At 45.5% G+C, this 17,577-nt stretch overlaps 1 protein-coding gene across 2 annotated transcripts in view; it reads right to left on the reverse strand.

Annotated features, from left to right (window-relative positions):
- Window positions 1–11,069, reverse strand: part of scinlb (scinderin like b) — a 305,691-nt gene extending 294,622 nt beyond the window's left edge. For both annotated transcript variants that reach the window (XM_060059641.1, XM_060059640.1), the window contains exons 1-9: window positions 10,917–11,069; window positions 8,145–8,332; window positions 6,232–6,386; window positions 3,766–3,927; window positions 2,506–2,655; window positions 1,840–1,929; window positions 1,354–1,486; window positions 767–855; window positions 60–275 (exon numbers count right to left, since the gene is read on the reverse strand). In XM_060059641.1, the coding sequence (XP_059915624.1) occupies window positions 60–275; window positions 767–855; window positions 1,354–1,486; window positions 1,840–1,929; window positions 2,506–2,655; window positions 3,766–3,927; window positions 6,232–6,386; window positions 8,145–8,325 (1,176 nt within the window). In that variant the 5' untranslated portion in view covers window positions 8,326–8,332; window positions 10,917–11,069. The remainder of the gene's footprint in view (window positions 1–59; window positions 276–766; window positions 856–1,353; window positions 1,487–1,839; window positions 1,930–2,505; window positions 2,656–3,765; window positions 3,928–6,231; window positions 6,387–8,144; window positions 8,333–10,916) is intronic.
- Window positions 11,070–17,577: the final 6,508 nt, after the last annotated feature.

A 17,577-nucleotide genomic window follows, 5' to 3' on the forward strand; every position in this document is an offset into this window, starting at 1 on the left:
AATGGGCTGCAGAAGGGAGGTTTCTCGTTGTTCATATGAAGACAGAAACGCCCTCGTACCTGGACCTTGCCCTTGCCGTCGTCCACCATGCCGTGCTGCGCGGCCATGGTGTTGTTGGAGTGCAGGCTGGAGGCGTCGAAGGGGACCTGCTCCACCTTGGCGATGCGCCCGAAGGTGTAGGCCTTGGTGGGGCCTGTGGTCTGGTCCCTGTCCTTCCAGTCGCTGAAGAACTGCTTGAACAGCGTGGTTTCGCCCCCTGCTGGAAGCACCTGGATCTGCAGGGCGAATGAAAAAGATCATCGAGAGTTAATCCTCTACGGCTGTTTCCATCAGTGCAATGCCATTGAGCCTGTTCAATGACCAGAGAGATCACTAAAGCAAAAGGCCCTGCTAAGGCACAGCAATCCAAAATACTAGCATATTCATAATCACAGTCCTATTTTGCTTTGGTGTAAAATGTCAAATGCATATTAAATGTTAACTGTTGAATTATTATCAGCAACCTTTTTTTTATCTCTATCTAAAATGTACGTATATCAGAATGTAGTATATTGTGTATCAGTTCTTATTCTAATTAGAGTGTGTGTGTGTGTGTGTGTGTGCTTGTGTGTGTGTGTGTGTGTGTGTGTGTGTGTGTGTGTGTGTGTGTGTGTGTGTGTGTGTGTGTGTGTGTGTGTGGTTGTGTGTGTGTGTGTGTGTGTGTGTGTGTGTGTGTGTGTGTGTGTGTGTGTGTGTGTGTGTGTGTGTGTGTGTGTGTGTGTGTTACCTGGGTCTTGGTAGAGTAGCCCTTCTCCTTGATGAACTTCTCAGCTGCGGACATGGCGGCCTTGCGCTCTGTGGTGTTAGCCTTGGGACCTACGTCAGAGGGAACACAGAAACATCAGAGGCTGAACTGAACCCCTCGCCACAGCCAACCGGGAGCACGTCTTTACTAGCGTGTTAGCATACTGTGCACTAGTGTCTCGGCAGCAGCATAGCTTGGCTTGCTAAAACTCCGGGTTAATCATAATCATTCTAGAATAACACACACATGTACAACTGTATAGAGAGAGTTAAGAGGGAGGAGGGAGTATGTAGGGAGAGAATTACATTCTCAATAAATCTATGGACTGAAAAGCGCATGAGGTACTGGTCTGTATTTGTGTCATCATACGATGTGAAATGCTCTGCAGTGAAATAACATGCATATCCACATGAGAAAAATCTGTGTGAATGAACCAACTATGTGTTCCATCATTATGTAGTGTTGTATTTCTATTTGTTGTTGCAGTCTTTTTTTTTCTTTTTTTATAAAAAATAAATTTCAAAAAAGAGGGAGGGGGAGAAGGTAATGTCAGTTCTGTGATGTTTCACCTTTCCACACGAAGACGTTGCGGTCCACCCCGTTGTCCAGGATGTAGCACTCCTCAGCGGACAGACTGGCCTGGAGGAAGGGGCTGGACTGGGCCACCAAAGAGGTCTTCATGGAGCCCGACGCATCTGAGATCTGCAGGGGTTTAGAGACCAAGATCTTAAGCTCTGTCTCTCTCTCTGTGCCTCTACGCCTCTCTATATACCCAATATTGTCTCTGTATGTGTATTTGTCACTTTGTCTCTGGTTCTCTCTTTCTGTCATTCTGTCATTCTCTTTCCCCTCTGTTCTGTGCCTCTGTCACTCTCTCTTTGTGCAAACATAACTTAATAAACCTAGCATATTCACAAATACACACACATACACATTACAGGTTAGGTTCAGTAGTTTTCTTCAACATGATGAAGAATGATAACATATATTACGTTTGGAGTAAAACCAGAAGTGTACTGTGGTAAACAGATCTGGCCTGCAGTGCTGTGACTCACCATGTAGAGGGCGCCCTTCTTCCTGTTGGAGGTGTCCACCTTCTCGTCGTCAGGGGTGCCCGGGGGCAGGCTGGGTTTTGGGCCCAACGCCTGCCAAACACAACGTAGGATTACACCTCACAACACTTCTTTGTCTTGCTTACTTTCACTTGCTCCCTCGTTCCCCTTAATCTCTCTCTCTCTCATATCTATCGTTTGGATCTAGCCTACCCCTCTCTTTCTCATCCACTCTTTATCTCTCTCAAGCCCTTTCCCTCTTTCTCTCGTCCCCTTTCTCTCATCCCCTTTCTCTATGCCCCCTCTCCCCCCTCCCATCGTTAGTTGCCATAGCGGGCTGCTCTTTGTCTCTGTAATGTGTTCCTGGCGCTCCGCAGTCACGGTGGTCACAGTGACCTGCTCTGATTTATTCCACTTCCCCTGATGGGAACTTCCGGAAGAAGCCTGTCCACAAAGGATATGGAATGTTTCAGTGTGTTATGTGTGTGTGTGTGTGTGTGTGTGTGTGTGTGTGTGTGTGTGTGTGTGTGTGTGTGTGTGTGTGTGTGTGTGTGTGTGTGTGTGTGTGTGTGTGTGTGTGTGTGTGTGTTATGTGTCTGTGTGTGTGTGTGTGTGTGTGTGTGTGTGTGTGTGTGTGTGCGTGCGTGCGTGCGTGTTTGTGTCCCTTACGTCTATCATGGCCTGCGGCTCCCCTCCGTCGTCCACCATGTGCAGTTTGGCACGGCCGTTCCTCTCGTTGTCCCGGACATCGATGGCCACCTGGGACGCCTTCAGCCTCTCGAAGCGGTTACACTCACTGCCACACCACTGGTAGATATCCTGGAGGGAGGAGAGGGTGGAGGCGGTGGTGGAGGGGATAGAAGGTAGAGCAGAGATACAAAGAGAGAGAGAAGGGAGAAACCGTTACAAATCCAACCTGTTTTCCTCGACCTTCCGGAGGTAAACAGAGGTGAACGTGTCTTCGTGAAGGTCCTCCCTGGACAGCTGTTTCTACTGTCTGCACACTGAGAGCCGTCATCCAGTCCCAGACACACTGATCATGTTCACCTCACAGGAGCTCTCTAGTCGACGTGCGTCTTTCAATGACGGAGAATAATGCAGTAAGCACATCATGTGATCATTATTATCATTATACTACTTATTCATATTCTGCCTTTGAAAAAACAGCGTCATAACTTATTTACCGTTGCAGAGTGGCTAAGAAGAGGACGATATATCAATATAAAACGCCTACTATTTAATATTTTAGGGACTTACAGTGAATTCAGATACAGGACATTTGTGAGCTTTCAGGGGTTATGCATCTTGTTCTGACCTTGGGAGTCAAACCCTCAACCCTCTGGTGGGGAGTCAAACACCCAGGCCACTACACAAGTAGTTCCCAACCCGTTTTTACTTTGGGTGCCTGTTTTACACTAAACACTGCTTATCAGGCTTCTCCAAGGGTGGGAACACATACACCCTCCTTCCAACCCCACCGTGCCGCCCTAAAAGGGGTTATAGACCAAGATCTTCCTTCAGCTCTCTCTCTCTCTCGCCTCTACGCCTCTCTTTGCACATCCAATATTGTCTCTGTCACTTTGTCTCTGGTTCTCTTTTTCAACGTCATTCTGTCATCCTCTTTCTCTTTGCTTCTGTGCCTCTATTTCTCTCTTTGTGGAAACATAACTTAACCAACCATAGCATATTCACAAATACACACACATACACATTACCGTTTTTTTTTCAGTCATTGTTTTCTAGTTGATGACGATGATAATGATAAGATACATTATGTTCGGAGCAAATCCAGGAGTGTACTGTGGTAAATAGGTATTTCTCTGCAGTGCTGTGACCAATATTCAGATTCAGATTCCACTTTATCTGTCATTGTGCAGTAGTACAATACTATCTAATACTCTAACACAACCAGCCCTCGGGCGAGCCCACCTTGCCCAGGTCCACGATGAAGCAGTCCCCCTGGTTGAAGGACCCCCAGCTCAGGGGCACCTCGGTGGCCCGGATGGCCCTCCGGCCCTTGATGTGCAGCAGCCGCTTCACGCTCATGTCGTTGGTCACCACGTGCTCGAAGCCAGAGGCCACGCCCCCCACCTGGTCGGGAGAGGGAGAGAGTCAGCTGTGGACGTCGAGTTAAGGATGCGTGTGACGCGGGGATTGGCCGTTGGTAGGGGATGGGAGGAACACTAGTCGCCCACGCCAGATGACATCAGAACTAAAACAAGGAACGATAATAAAAATGGAAGAACATTAATGAAATGAATGATCCTGCAATGCCGAGGTGCGCACAGAACAGACAGCTTTGTTCCGACCGTCCTACTTATCTCTCGGTTTCTTATCTTCTTCCTTATTTTTGGATTCCTCTGTTGAACTGTGGACATCACCTCCTCGTAGTTGTTACAGATCAGCTTGTACCCACTTCATCATGCTTTTTGATGAAGTGTTGCAGAGTTAATATAGTTAATATATCTTGTTATAATTGTTTGAATGTCTTTGATGGGGCAGGTGGGGGTTCTTTCTCAGGCATCCTTCTCAAGGTTGCCTACGGGTAGACCGTGGCAATGGGGTCCTAATCCCAAAGCTTTGAGTAACACCATGACCACTAGGTTCTTCAGGTTGATCATAAGATGAGAAACAAGAGGGTCACACGACACTGAAGAGGATTCAAACAGGGTGACCAATCCGCTGGTGGCAGGAAACAGGACTGAGGGCCGGTTGGAATTAATAAGCTTCACCTCACATCCGGAGACATACATAAACCACAGCTGTTTCATTATCAATATTGACATGGAGGTATAACAAACAGGATAAAACAAACACAGGGAACCAAGTCAACATTTGTTCTGGCCGGCTGTTATTAGCATGGAGCTAGCATGATGAGCCTTCAGTGCCCTGTTCAGGGAAGCTTGTATTTCTGCTTCAGAGTTCTCTCTCACCGCCATTTCCCATGCAAAGCAGGAAAACAAAGCAGGCCACCTTACATACACATGTACGGAGTGACCGCAGATAGGGAACAGTGACCACATTTGTTTACTACATAGGGCTTACAAATGTGGAAGGTAAGCAAATGTCCTTCATACCAACTGATGGTTACACATGAAAGGACTTCATTGAAAAGAGTTGTGTTTCCATGCACCCATTCAAAGCCTAGTCCAAGCATGGAAATCGCCCGTCAAAATAAATATAAATACTGTTTACATAACCCCCTTGAAATGCAGACCATATTGGAAGTCAATTCTACGGGACCTACTCTGGAGAAGGAGAAGGGAATGTTTCCATGGAAAACAAGTGGACCAGCGGAGCATTTTATTAGGAAAGTGAATCCACACACACACACACACACACACACACACACACACACACACACACACACACACACACACACACACACACACACACACACACACACACAGAAATACTAAAACAAACACAAAAACAGTAAGTGCAGTAAGTGATAAAAGCAACTTAGAGCAAACGCCTTCTCATTCAATATGTTTATTCTACGTGGGATTCAAATCCTAAATGTTTTTAATAGTGAATACATTTTGTTTGGTTTGTATTGCTCTAAACAAGTTGGTAGGCAACTTCCTTCAGAACCTCTTTCTTAAGAACAAAAGAGTGTGTGTGTGGCTACAAACGGCGCATATGTATGTCTAGAAGAATGAAACCCGGGGGTTAGTCGGCAACAAAGGCCCACGCTGAGATCTGGTAAACGTTGTGGTCTAATTAGCCGACCATGCAGCCCAGAAGAGGAGGAATGTTTGGTGGGAATGAAAACCAGATGCTGCGCTAAAACCCAGCGCTCTCGTTCAGAACAGTGAACGGGGAACACACTGGCTGCCATGGAGACAGCCAGCCGGTAAGCCAAACAGTCAGTCAGTCTACCATCTCAGTACGAAGAGAGAGACATGCCCTAGGATGTAAACAGTGAGTGTGTTTTTGTGTGTGTGTGTGTGTGTGTGTGTGTGTGTGTGTGTGTGTGTGTGTGTGTGTGTGTGTGTGTGTGTGTGTGTGTGTGTGTGTGTGTGTGTGTGTGTGGGGGGGGGGGGGGGTCTCCAGTGGACTTCAGACTCATAAACCTTTACTTATTGCAAGTTAAAGTCCACGAGTGCTGCAAATTATTAAGCGCTCTAAACGTAGACCTAAGATAGACTTCTTACCACAAGATGCCACATCTCAGGCATGTTCTCACATTTAAAAAACCCACATGTCTCTGTCTTCAAATCTGGAATGGATCATGGAAACAAATAAATCCTCCTCTCTTTCCCATTACATTGGAGCATAACTAGAAACAAGAACTGCAGAAGACTGGGATTTTCCACCACGTCCACCACAACAAAACCAACGATTTATGCAAACACAATGGACGACTTTATGTAAAATACAAAGAGTCTTCACCTGGTACTTGATGCCAGACTTGAAGTAGCCCAGGAAGGTGATGGACTCGTTGTTCTGGACCTCCCTGAACTGCACCGGCCCGCCCCCCAGGAAGTCATCCAGCTGGGTCGCAAAGATGGCGGCCGCCCCACTCTCATCCTGGGAGCACTCATCTCCTGGAGAGGGGAGGAGGACGAGGAGGAAAAGAGAGAGGAAAATTAATCAGAGCCTGGGAGAGCATCATGTGATGTGTGTGTGTGTGTGTGTGTGTGTGTGTGTGTGTGTGTGTGTGTGTGTGTGTGTGTGTGTGTGTGTGTGTGTGTGTGTGTGTGTGTGTGTGTGTGTGTGTGTGTATGTGGTTGTGTGTGTTAGCTTAATGTAATCACTTTATTGAATCTTCTGTGACCTGAAGTGACTCTTTGGCAGCCATGCAGGATTCATCCTACATTTAAAAGGAGAACGTGTGTGTGTGTGTGTGTGTGTGTGTGTGTGTGTGTGTGTGTGTGTGTGTGTGTGTGTGTGTGTGTGTGTGTGTGTGTGTGTGTGTGTGTGTGTGTGTGTGTGTGTGTGTGTGTTTGTGTGTGTGTGTGTTCCCCCCGGAAAAAATGTATAATGATTAAACTAATCACATCAAAACCTTCAACTTGAACTCGACATGGAAAGCCATTCTTCGCTTGAAACAACATGTGGACCAAAAACAACATGTGGGCCCCAACCCCCCTCCCCAAGATCCACCAGGCCGGCTCCCATCCTCCATACTGTCCCCTGGACAACATCCTTCCCAGACACAGGGAATTATTATGTTCCTATTCTGCCACTAATGGGAGAAATAGAGCATTTGTTGTTTGTGATGGCAACAGAGTGCTGAAGCAAGGGCTGCTGGGAGGAAGAGGAGGAAGTGGGAGGTGTTTCATCACGCAAATAAACTGCTGCAAGATGTTGCGGCCTCTGTGTTCCTCTCACAGGCAGTGAGACCTCGTTCTTTTTCTGTGGTTAAGCGATAACTTGCGCATGGAGGCAGTCTTCAATTCCTCTTTCATCTATTTCTCATTGCTGTTTCTGCCTTTTTCGTGTCCTCACATTCATAAGGTACAACCTGATGTGTAACAACTCCGCAAGAGGAGCTGATGTCCACAGATCAAAAGAGGAATCCAAATCCATGCATGGCGTGCAAGCTAAAAACATCAACTTGTGGTCATCCTTTATCGTTAGTATGTTGGGGGAATAGCCATGATTTACTTACCTTCTTCTACTTCTTTTACATCTGTTATCCTAAATTTCTGACTCAGACTTAACAACTCTACTGAGCTGTTCAGATGACTGATTTTTTATCTAGGTGGGGGTGCAAGACCTGTGTGTGTGTGTGTGTGGGGGGTGCGTGTTGATGAATGTTAACTGTTTAACGTAAAATGTTGTCTTATTTGCGTTTATGTCTTATTGGTGTATGTTGTCTTATTTGTGTTTATGTCAAATGTTGTATGTTGTCTTATTTGTGCATGTGCCTAACTGTTTTCTATATGTCTATCTGTTTGTTGCATAAATCCTAAAAAAAAAAATCACAAAAAAAAGAGGAATCCAAAATGAAGGAAGAAGATAAGAAACTGAGAGATAAGTAGAAGTACGGTAGAAGTAAGATCGGAACAAAGCTGTCTGTCCTGTGAGAACCTCGGCATTGCAGGATGCTTTGAACCGCAGAAGCAGAACTAGAACCTAAAATATGTCACTGCTTGGTTTGTGTGTGTGTGTGTGTGTGTGTCTTTGCAAAAGCGTCGGTGTGATTTACCCAAACTATCAGTGGGATGCAGCTGGCCCATTGACCTGTGACCTTGCCTAGTCTTTGTGGTGTAGTTGAAGCGTGAGTGTACTTGTGTTCATGTGTGTGTTTTTTATGTTCAACTGGGCTCGTGGTCCCAGAGATAGTGTGCCTCTCTCACCCATCCACATGTGGATGTAGTAGGTGGGGGCCTTGGTGGTGAACAGCAGAACGTAGGCGTCGCCCGTGTAGAAGTTGCCGTGCAGGGCCTTGGGGACGGGCTTCAGGTCCATCTTCTCGATGCGCCACACCTGCAGCCCCGGCTGCTTCCCCGCGCTGGCAAACTCCTTATGGGACACCATAGTGGTTCTGTCAGAGAGAGGGGGGGGGGGGGAGAGAGAGAGAGAGAGGGGGGGGGAGAGAGAGAGAGAGAGAGAGAGAGAGAGAGAGAGAGAGAGAGAGAGAGAGAGAGAGAGAGACAGAGACAGAGACAGAGACAGAGACAGAGACAGAGACAAGAGAGAGACAGAGAGAGAGAGAGAGCGAGAGAGAGAGAGAGAGAGAGAGAGAGAGAGACGAGAGACGAGAGACGAGAGAGAGAGAGAGAGAGAGAGAGAGAGAGAGAGAGAGAGAGAGAGAGAGAGAGAGACAAGAGAGACAAGAGAGAGACAGAGAGAGAGAGAGAGAGAGAGAGAGAGAGAGAGAGAGAGAGAGAGAGAGAAGAGAGAGACAGAGAGAGAGAGAGAGAGAGAGAGGGGGGGGGAGAGAGGGGGGGGGAGGGAGAGAGAGAGAGAGAGACAGAGACGAGAGAGAGAGAGAGAGAGAGAGAGAGAGAGAGAGAGAGAGAGAGAGAGAGAGAGAGACGAGAGACGAGTGACAGAGAGAGAGAGAGAGAGAGAGAGAGAGACAAGAGAGACAAGAGAGAGACAGAGAGAGAGAGAGAGAGAGAGAGAGAGAGAGAGAGAGAGAAGAGAGAGACAGAGAGAGAGAGAGAGAGAGAATTATTCAAGATGGTAGCCTATATAGGTCTGATTTAGAAGATTTAGAAGTTATGCAGAGAGGAATAGGCAGTAGTGCACATGCAACATCCACATGCACCAAACCCACAGGGATGTTTAAAGGTTATTAACATCAGGGCAGCATACCCTTCACATTGTATCTGTCACTCAGTCGGTTCAATCCCCGCTGTCTAGAGTCGACCAGTTCTACCTCTCTACTGAGACAACTAATGAAACAAGCGTGTTGAAACACCTCGCTGAGGCGAAAGAACAAACCATGTTTGACATGCCAATACCTTAAACTAAAGTCATTCAAATGAGACTCCTTTAGCACTATTAGTTGGATTCATTCTAATATATGATTGTATAAGATTTGAGATTTGACACAAATAACTAAATCTGTTTATAAAATCGGTTACTCTAAAAAATTGATAATAATAACTATATAATAATATAGTTATTGTTAACAAACTGATAATAACTTACTGTTATTGTAGTCGTAATAGTTGTAGTATTATACGTAGTTGTAGTAAGTGCACGTTGTAGCAGTATATAGTTGTAGAAGTGGTAGCAGAAGTAGCAGTTTGTAGTAATGGTGCAATAGTGCAATAGTAAGTGTGATCTCATAAAAGTGCCACGGTCAAAAGTACTATGGTCAGCTTTGGAACAAAAATATCATTGTGCGCATTGTCTTTGGATAGGTGTTGTGTTGACAAAGTGGGAATGGTAGATTACACAGTCAATAAAGTAATGCCCTTCCATTCTCTTATCTACTTTAGTCCTTTAAATCTCTCTCACACACACGCATGCACACACACAATGCTCTGTTTGTTTGTTTGTTTGGGCCTGATATGACATCGGGCCCAATGTTAGCTGTGTCAGAACCACTGGTATTGTCATCCTATGAGAGAATGATGTGTCATTCTGAGGGTTATTGCGCTGTTAATAACTTCATGAACATGAACATGATGGGTAGGATTTTGGATGGGAAACTGATGATTCTTTCAATAAAAGACACCCCTTAAACCTCTGAGATTGGAAGATTATGCAAATAACTATTCAAACAGACTACATCCAGAGAAGATTATAGGGAAGTTTAGACCTAGGATTACTGCCGCCCTGGTCTCAGCCCATCCTTAATGTTGTCTGTGATCAAAAGCTCTGCTGGCTTCCTGACTCAGATCTACACAAGCGCCAGATGTGAAGATCCTCCCCCGTGATGAAAAATGGAACAACCAAAGCAGAAATTAAAGAACTTCAATAGGTCTGCACCCATCCTTAAATAATATATCCCATATAACGCACACAAAGAAGAAGAGACGGGGACATATTTATGGCCACTCCTAGCCGTTATCACTCAATTATGACATTTGATATCAAATTTGACGTGGAACTTCTACAGGCTTCTAGGCCATGAAGTGGCCATGATAAAACGTAACAGAGTAGGGTAAGCCTCGGGCAGAATGCATGTTGCCCCGCTGCTCAGAATCCACATTGTGTTTTTCCATATAACGTGACTAAACTCTTCCTTCAGTCCGAGGTGGGAAAACTTCCTTATTCCACTGGTGCAGCCCTGAAGTGTTGTCACATCGTTTACAACACAACACCGTGTACTCTCCTCTGCACGTCCAGCTGCAGCGTTTTGCAGCGCAATCGTAAATGAAAGCTTCTCTATTTTTTCCCCTGACTTCATTGAGTTTATTCTCATTTCATATTCTCATTTCATTTTCTTTTCTTTAAAGTAAAAAAACTATCACTACAATAGAACTCATAACTTTATACATTTACCAAAAATTGGATTAGTAGCTAGTACAAACCGTATCCATAAGAGCTTAGACTTTATGTTTTTAAGGTTGTCCCATAACGCAGAGGAAACAAATATTGCATTGATACGCGATCAAAGTCCAAATCATGACCTAACGACGCATGTATTATGATTTAAAGAAGTTACTTACGGTTAAGAAGGATCAAATCAACGTCTAGCTCCGAGGAAGAGGTTGTCGGTGGATGCAGACTGAGACGGCCCGGGGCAGAGCGTGCATTCGTGTTTTACTGGAGGAAGGAGTGTCCAGTGTGAGCAAAAGCCTACTGCGGAGAAGAGAGCATTGATTGGTTGATTGTATCGGTTACAGATCACTGGCGTGTATTCACCAAGAGTCAGGGTGTGGCCATTCAAATAGTCCTGTAGTGGCGTGCGTGCGCGTGTTTGAGAGAGAGATTGAGATTGTGTATTATATTGTACATATACAACTCAAAGACAAACACATTTTATTGCATGGCGACGTGTGACATATGCTTTATACATAGATAGATATGCATTAATATACAATTTCAACTCTAAACAATGACAAGAGCTCAAATGTATTGTTATATGAATGTACATACACAATGCAAACACACAATACACTTTTTTTTTTTAAATATTTCTGCATTCCTTTATTGCATATTTAAAGCCAACAACAAGCCAAAAGGAGAGCACGACCACCTGGTACAGCCCTCCACTCCACTCGGGAGAGAGCTTGAGAAACCTGTACATGCAAACACATGCAAACACACAACCATGCTGTTTATACACAAAACAGGTTCCATCGCCAATTTAAGACCGCAAACCCATCGGCGTCACCATGGGAATGGGTCTTGGTGTCTGATCCCGGTTCCCATGGGGATTAGAGCAACTGAAAGCTGCGTGGCAGGCGGGCTGCACCCAGCTGTCAGTCTCGTGAGAGGGGAAGCCTCAGCACAGGAGAGCCCTCAGCCTCCCACAGGAAGTGACAGTGGGATGAGAACGTGATCTTTCACCTGCCTGCCTTAGAGGAAGGTCTTGTCCAGCGTCTCTGGGAGCAGGGAGCCCCTCTTCTTCCGTTCTCCCCCTGAGGCTTTTGGGGGGAGGGGGGGGTATCCCTTGCCCTTCAATCACTCAATCACTGAATCAAACTTTATTTATGGACCACTTCTTGCGCGAAACACAACGTCAACATGCCTCGCAAAGGAAGGAACGCAAAAGGAACAAGACATCTGTGTAAATTGTGAGCATCATCTTGTTCACAGAGAGATGTAAACAAAAACAAGATTCTACACTACTTCATCAGAAGAACGCTTAATCTAAATGACATGTATTTTAAATGTTTTCAGAGGGCGTCGGGGTTAAGAAGCAGGGGTCATAGAGTGTCCAGTGAAGCCCATTGAGACTGTAAATGTGATGAAGGGGCTTTACAAATAAAGGTAACTCGACTTGAAACCCACAGCTCAGTGCTGTGCGGGTGAATAGGGTAGTCGACACACAGCTTGGACATTCAGTACAACTGACGTAGTCGTAGTTGCCTTTTGTGATTACAAAGACCCCAGTGCAAACATGGAGTGTAATATATACGCTGCAACAAGGAAGGAGCTCATATCTGTCTAGACCTTCATTTTTCTACTTCCTGTTGAGTATTAAAAAGGGGACAATATTAATAGGAAAAAGAAGAAGCAGATAGTTATTGCTTCATAGGTTGCTGCGTAACTGGCCCTTTGTATACAGGCAACAAAAACAACACACAATAGCTTCTACATCGGGTATGAGCGTCTAGCTGAACAAATGTGAGGAGTAAACGTTACTTTCCAGATTCCAAGAGAAATGAGTCACTGGTTATTTTTGACCCATGAAAAAAAAACTCATCTTCATGTCTTCATGTAACATTCTTTAGGAGAGCCAAAATAAGGACTTTCCTGTGAGAATGTTCTAGTTCTAGTTCTGCATCACAATCCATTCAACCTTACATGAAGTGTGATGGGTGGGAGGAAGCATTAGGACACTCTTACGTGTCTAATGACTTAAATCAAACATCCCAAAGGCACCCCTGGGCAAAATGTAGTTGTATCGACCATGCGAGTTCTGGTACGCTCATTCGAGGGTTAGTTTGGGTCAGTTCTGTCCAGCTCAAGAGACAGACTATGGCCCCATGCGGTGCTCACACGGACAACAGGCCGTGGAAGCACCCGGAACGCGGATTACCTTGCTAATTGTGTGAGGCTTACTGTGTGAAAAGCGATGTGACCGTAGCTGTTCACCGCAGCAGAGCAGACCGAGCCCAGCCTGACCGCTGGCTGCGCCCTCACCCAATCACATTCCTGTAGCCTGAGGTATGACTCACCTTCCTTAATGCTTGAGTTCAAGCTTATTTTAGAGCCCTTTTCAAAACAACAGTTTGACAAAAGTGCTTTACAATTAAACTATCTAGTTCTAAAACAAACCAAAAAATAAAAACAATTAAAAGCACAAAAAAGGAGACACTAGTAAAAGGACACACACACACAATATAACTTACGTAGAGAATACCAATGAGTTTTTAGGAGGGATTGAAGACGGGCACTGAAGGGCCTCGCCTGATATGAGGAGGGAGTGTGTGCCACCGTTTGAGGCCAATGACGGCTAAAGCCCCTCACCCCTGCTCTTAAATCACCTCTGCACTCAAATCAAACAAACAGAGATGGATGTTTTCAAGGCTGAAGGCCCCTAACATACGAACAGACCGCCTAAGTATCCGTAGCCACGAGCCACACTACCAGTCACTACTTCACTGGGGCCTGGATATGATGGGTAACAGGGTTCAGACAGCAGCTGCACATCATCGCAGGTCACGCAGGCTGCATGCAAGAATCTTCTTAACAATGACGTCAACGGTGGTCGAGAAATGTTTGGGAATCACAACAGGTCTGCTGAATCTAAAGTGTCTCCTGATGGTGACTCATGATCCCTGAATGAAGGGTAATGAGGGATTGTTGCTACAGCAAAACCCCTCTTACACACGCCTCTCACAAAAACAATCCAAACTCTAAAAGCAGCAGCCAATCAGAAGCTAATATAGCTCCATTATCTAAAGGGTCCCCTAAATAGCCATAGCTATAGCACCCCTCAACACCCCCTCCTTCACCCTCAGCATGACCCAACACCCAGTGCCCACAGTAGTAAGTCCCTGAGTGACAAGGGACTTGGACTGGGTCCCAGGGAGAAGTCCTCCTAGACAATGGCCACCAAACCACCATCGCCATCTTGCTTGGTGGGCAAAGAAAAAAAATGGGTTGCCAGGCTATGACAACACCCATTTCCCTTTTAAACAAACATTCAGTTCAACACAAAGGAAAGGTCAACATTGGGGCGGGGGGGGGGTGGGGGGGGGGGGGAGCCTGGGGACTGCAGACTTGCGGTGTGGGATGGAGAGGATGACATTGACCTTTAACCCAGTGAGTCACTGGAGTTGGCTTCTGCCAAAGCGGTTCATGTCACCCTGTAGGTCAACTGGGCGGCTCTGTGTAGCTCGGCACATCTCTGCTGCCTCGATGATACCATAATAATAAATACAATTTATATAGCGCTTAATATGGTACTCTAAGACGCTCACCATGAGATGTGGAGTCATGTTTGTAACCAATGAGGTAGTGGAGACTGCGGTGGTACCTTTAAGTAGGCTCTGCTTTGTTAGTACCAAACTTGGCTTAAGGTTGTGTCAGTGTTGGAAAAAATATTATGCCAATTCAGTCCCCATATCCTAAACACAGCAACTGAAATATTATGAGTGCAGCCAGTGAGGACCTTCACTGACTGAATAGGGCATGTTCAGGCTCGGGGATGTTTCCCTTGGGATATGTTACTACTGAGCCTCAGATTGAGCCTCACCCAGTTATTAGGCAGAGGACTTTCTGAATTCAAAAAGCAGAATAACAGTTTTATGTCTCCACTCCATTGGCTGTGGAGCTGTGTGACGCAAACTAATGTCGGGACACACACTGGATGTGTGTCTGAAGCCCTGTCCAATGAGAACAGAGAATGACGCAGAAGAAATGCTAGTCAGGCATTGTAGCGTTGACATCCACCAACAGGCTTTAGAAATCTCTTGTCAATACTTGCCTTTAATGCATTAACAGGTTTATCCTTGGGAACAAAGGCCCCTAATATAGGGGACAGGGGACCCTCTGTGTGTGTATGTGTGTGTGTGTGTGTGTGTGTGTGTGTGTGTGTGTGTGTGTGTGTGTGTGTGTGGCGATAAGACTTTACAGGCACCGTAACCTTGCTGGTAAGATATGGTCAGTAATCACGGCGCCATTGTGGCCCTTGCAGATTGTTTCAATGGGGTGAGGGTCCACTCCTGTGACGTATAGCAGAGTGCTATACAGAGGAGAGTGATGTACCGAGGAGAGTGATATACAGGCCCGCCAGTGAGTCATCTAGCCCCCACTAGCAGGCTCCACGCGCCCATTGGGGAGGTGTACAGCCTCCATTTCAGTCAAGTGGAACTACAATATGTCACTGAAATGGGACAAGCGGAAATTGTTCTTCAAAAAGTTGATTCCCAAAGCAATACAGTATATGCAAAAGGACGATTTATTGCATAAATAAGTTCAACGGGGGGGGCGTCCCGGTGGTTCACCGGGTGGAGTGCGTACCATTGGGGCCAGTCCTTGCCGCAGCGACCCGGGTTCGATCACTGCCCGTGGTCCTTAGCAGCATGTCCTCCCTTCTCTGGAGGGAGAGACAACTTCCTGTCTTACTCACTCTACAATAAATAGGATAAAAACCTTCAAAAATAATAAGTTCATACAATGTAGGTCCCATTCATTTACAATACGCAAGCTGTCCTCCCAGTGCATCTCACAAGAGGTTCAGACTCCAGACTAACATGTACTAGTGTCCGTCATGAACACGAGCAGCCGCTCCAACACTGAGGGCTTGTTGCTGCTGCAGCACGGTTTCCTTGCAGCCAGATAAAGCCCTGCTGTGGCTTGCTAACCGGCGGTGATTTCCTGCGTGCCAGCACATAACCGCACGGCCCTCTAATCCATCCAGCAGAGGCAGCCTCAAATAACCTCTCAGTGGTTCATTTACTTCGTAGAAACGAGACTCACACAACCTCCCTGAACAACCAATACGCACAAATGGATGTGTACACATTTGAGGGTGTTCTACTTGTGTGCCGTTTTATTGTGTTGCTTGTTCGCCACCGTGGTCAACAAACTGTTATTTGTAAGTGTGCTATAATTATAATTACACTTTAATGTTTACATTTTTAAAACTTCCCTTTTAAACCTCGAAGAATTCAAAGAAGAATTCATAATTCAACTTCTTCAACCTTGGCATATATATGTGTCGTTAAGGCTAAGATCAGCAGCATAACAAATGTGTAAAAATGTAAATGTACCTGATGTAATGTAGACCTATTGTAATGGTAGCCACAGTGTACACTTTTTAAAACATTAATAATGTTCTGCACTTGAGAGGGAACAACGACAGAAAAAGAAAGAGCAAACACCTATTTGGATTGCAAGGGCAGCAAATTGACCTGTAGGATTTATCCATGCACCTCAATGTTATTCATCTGTTTATCATTACTGCCAATGATTAAACAGGACCTGAGAAAAGGCAGACAAACATGCAGACCTATAAAATCCCATCCGGCTTTCAGCGAGAAATTTATCATAACATGTACCTAGTAAAAACCACAGAGGACAGGAAGTGAAAACGCAGTTGCAGAAGAGGCATGTCAAAGCAGACGCCTAGCGAATACAAATATGCTGTTACAGTCTAAACGGTATCAGGCCTTCTTAAATAAGAGTTGGAAAGGCCTCAATCGCTGACAGAATTGATCTAGCTTTTAAAAGGATGCTAACAATTGATCACTTTTTTTTGCATTCGCTGTAGTATTTCATTTGTATACAAAAGAGCCCTCCTTTGACCCCCACCTTGTGGAGCCCAGCTGGGCTACAAGTCACTCGTCATTTAGCAGACCTTCTGTTCCTAGCACCTCACAGAGTACGATACATGCCATTAATGGACCCTAATTAACCCGGTACCTTACCACCTGGAGTGGAGAGATCTAGCCAATGACCTAGCCTCTGTTGCATAAGGGGATTTCTACAGTCTCTGTCTCAAAGACTCGACCAACACAACCCTCCCAGCCACACACTAACACATGCTGTTCAACCCAATCAGGCGTGTCCCAGGCCCGGCTTCCTGGGCTGCGGTGAGGCAGACAGACGTCAGGAGGGTAGGTGGGCACCAGGTTTACAACAAGGTAAATACCACGTCCCTTTTCTATATACAAAGAACACAGTGGGCAGGCCCAGTGGCCGTTAAGGTTCCAAACGCTGTCATGGTACAGACACAGGATTCATTGTGGTGAGACTGCTAGCCTACTGAACAGGATGATGCTCATTCACACCTCCACGGATGATTGCAAAGAACAGTAAGTGAAATAGTCAAAGCTAAATTGACTATGTCAGTTTATTAAATGTATAGTAATCTATCCCTGTTCCCTGATTGTTTAGTGCAAAAATAGGACTGTGTTATCTAAACAAACAGTTTATGCTGAAAGACTTTTAATGGAAATGTACTCTTATTTACTTGCTTTTAAAACTGAACCTGTAGCCTGGTCCACCAGAGAAGCCTTGTACCTAAGGAAGTGGTAGAGTGACTCACTACCATTTCCAAATCAAGACACGGATTCCCTTTAGTGACTCAAACTATGTGTGAGTCAGCGAACCCGTTCCCCATAATGGTAGGCCTATAGCAACAAAAACGTACAAGAAAGTTATAATCCTTTTTGACCCTATCACCTTACAAACACACAACAAACAAATCAG

Source organism: Gadus macrocephalus, chromosome 8 (genome assembly GCF_031168955.1).
Source record: "Gadus macrocephalus chromosome 8, ASM3116895v1".
Lineage (NCBI taxonomy): Eukaryota > Metazoa > Chordata > Actinopteri > Gadiformes > Gadidae > Gadus > Gadus macrocephalus.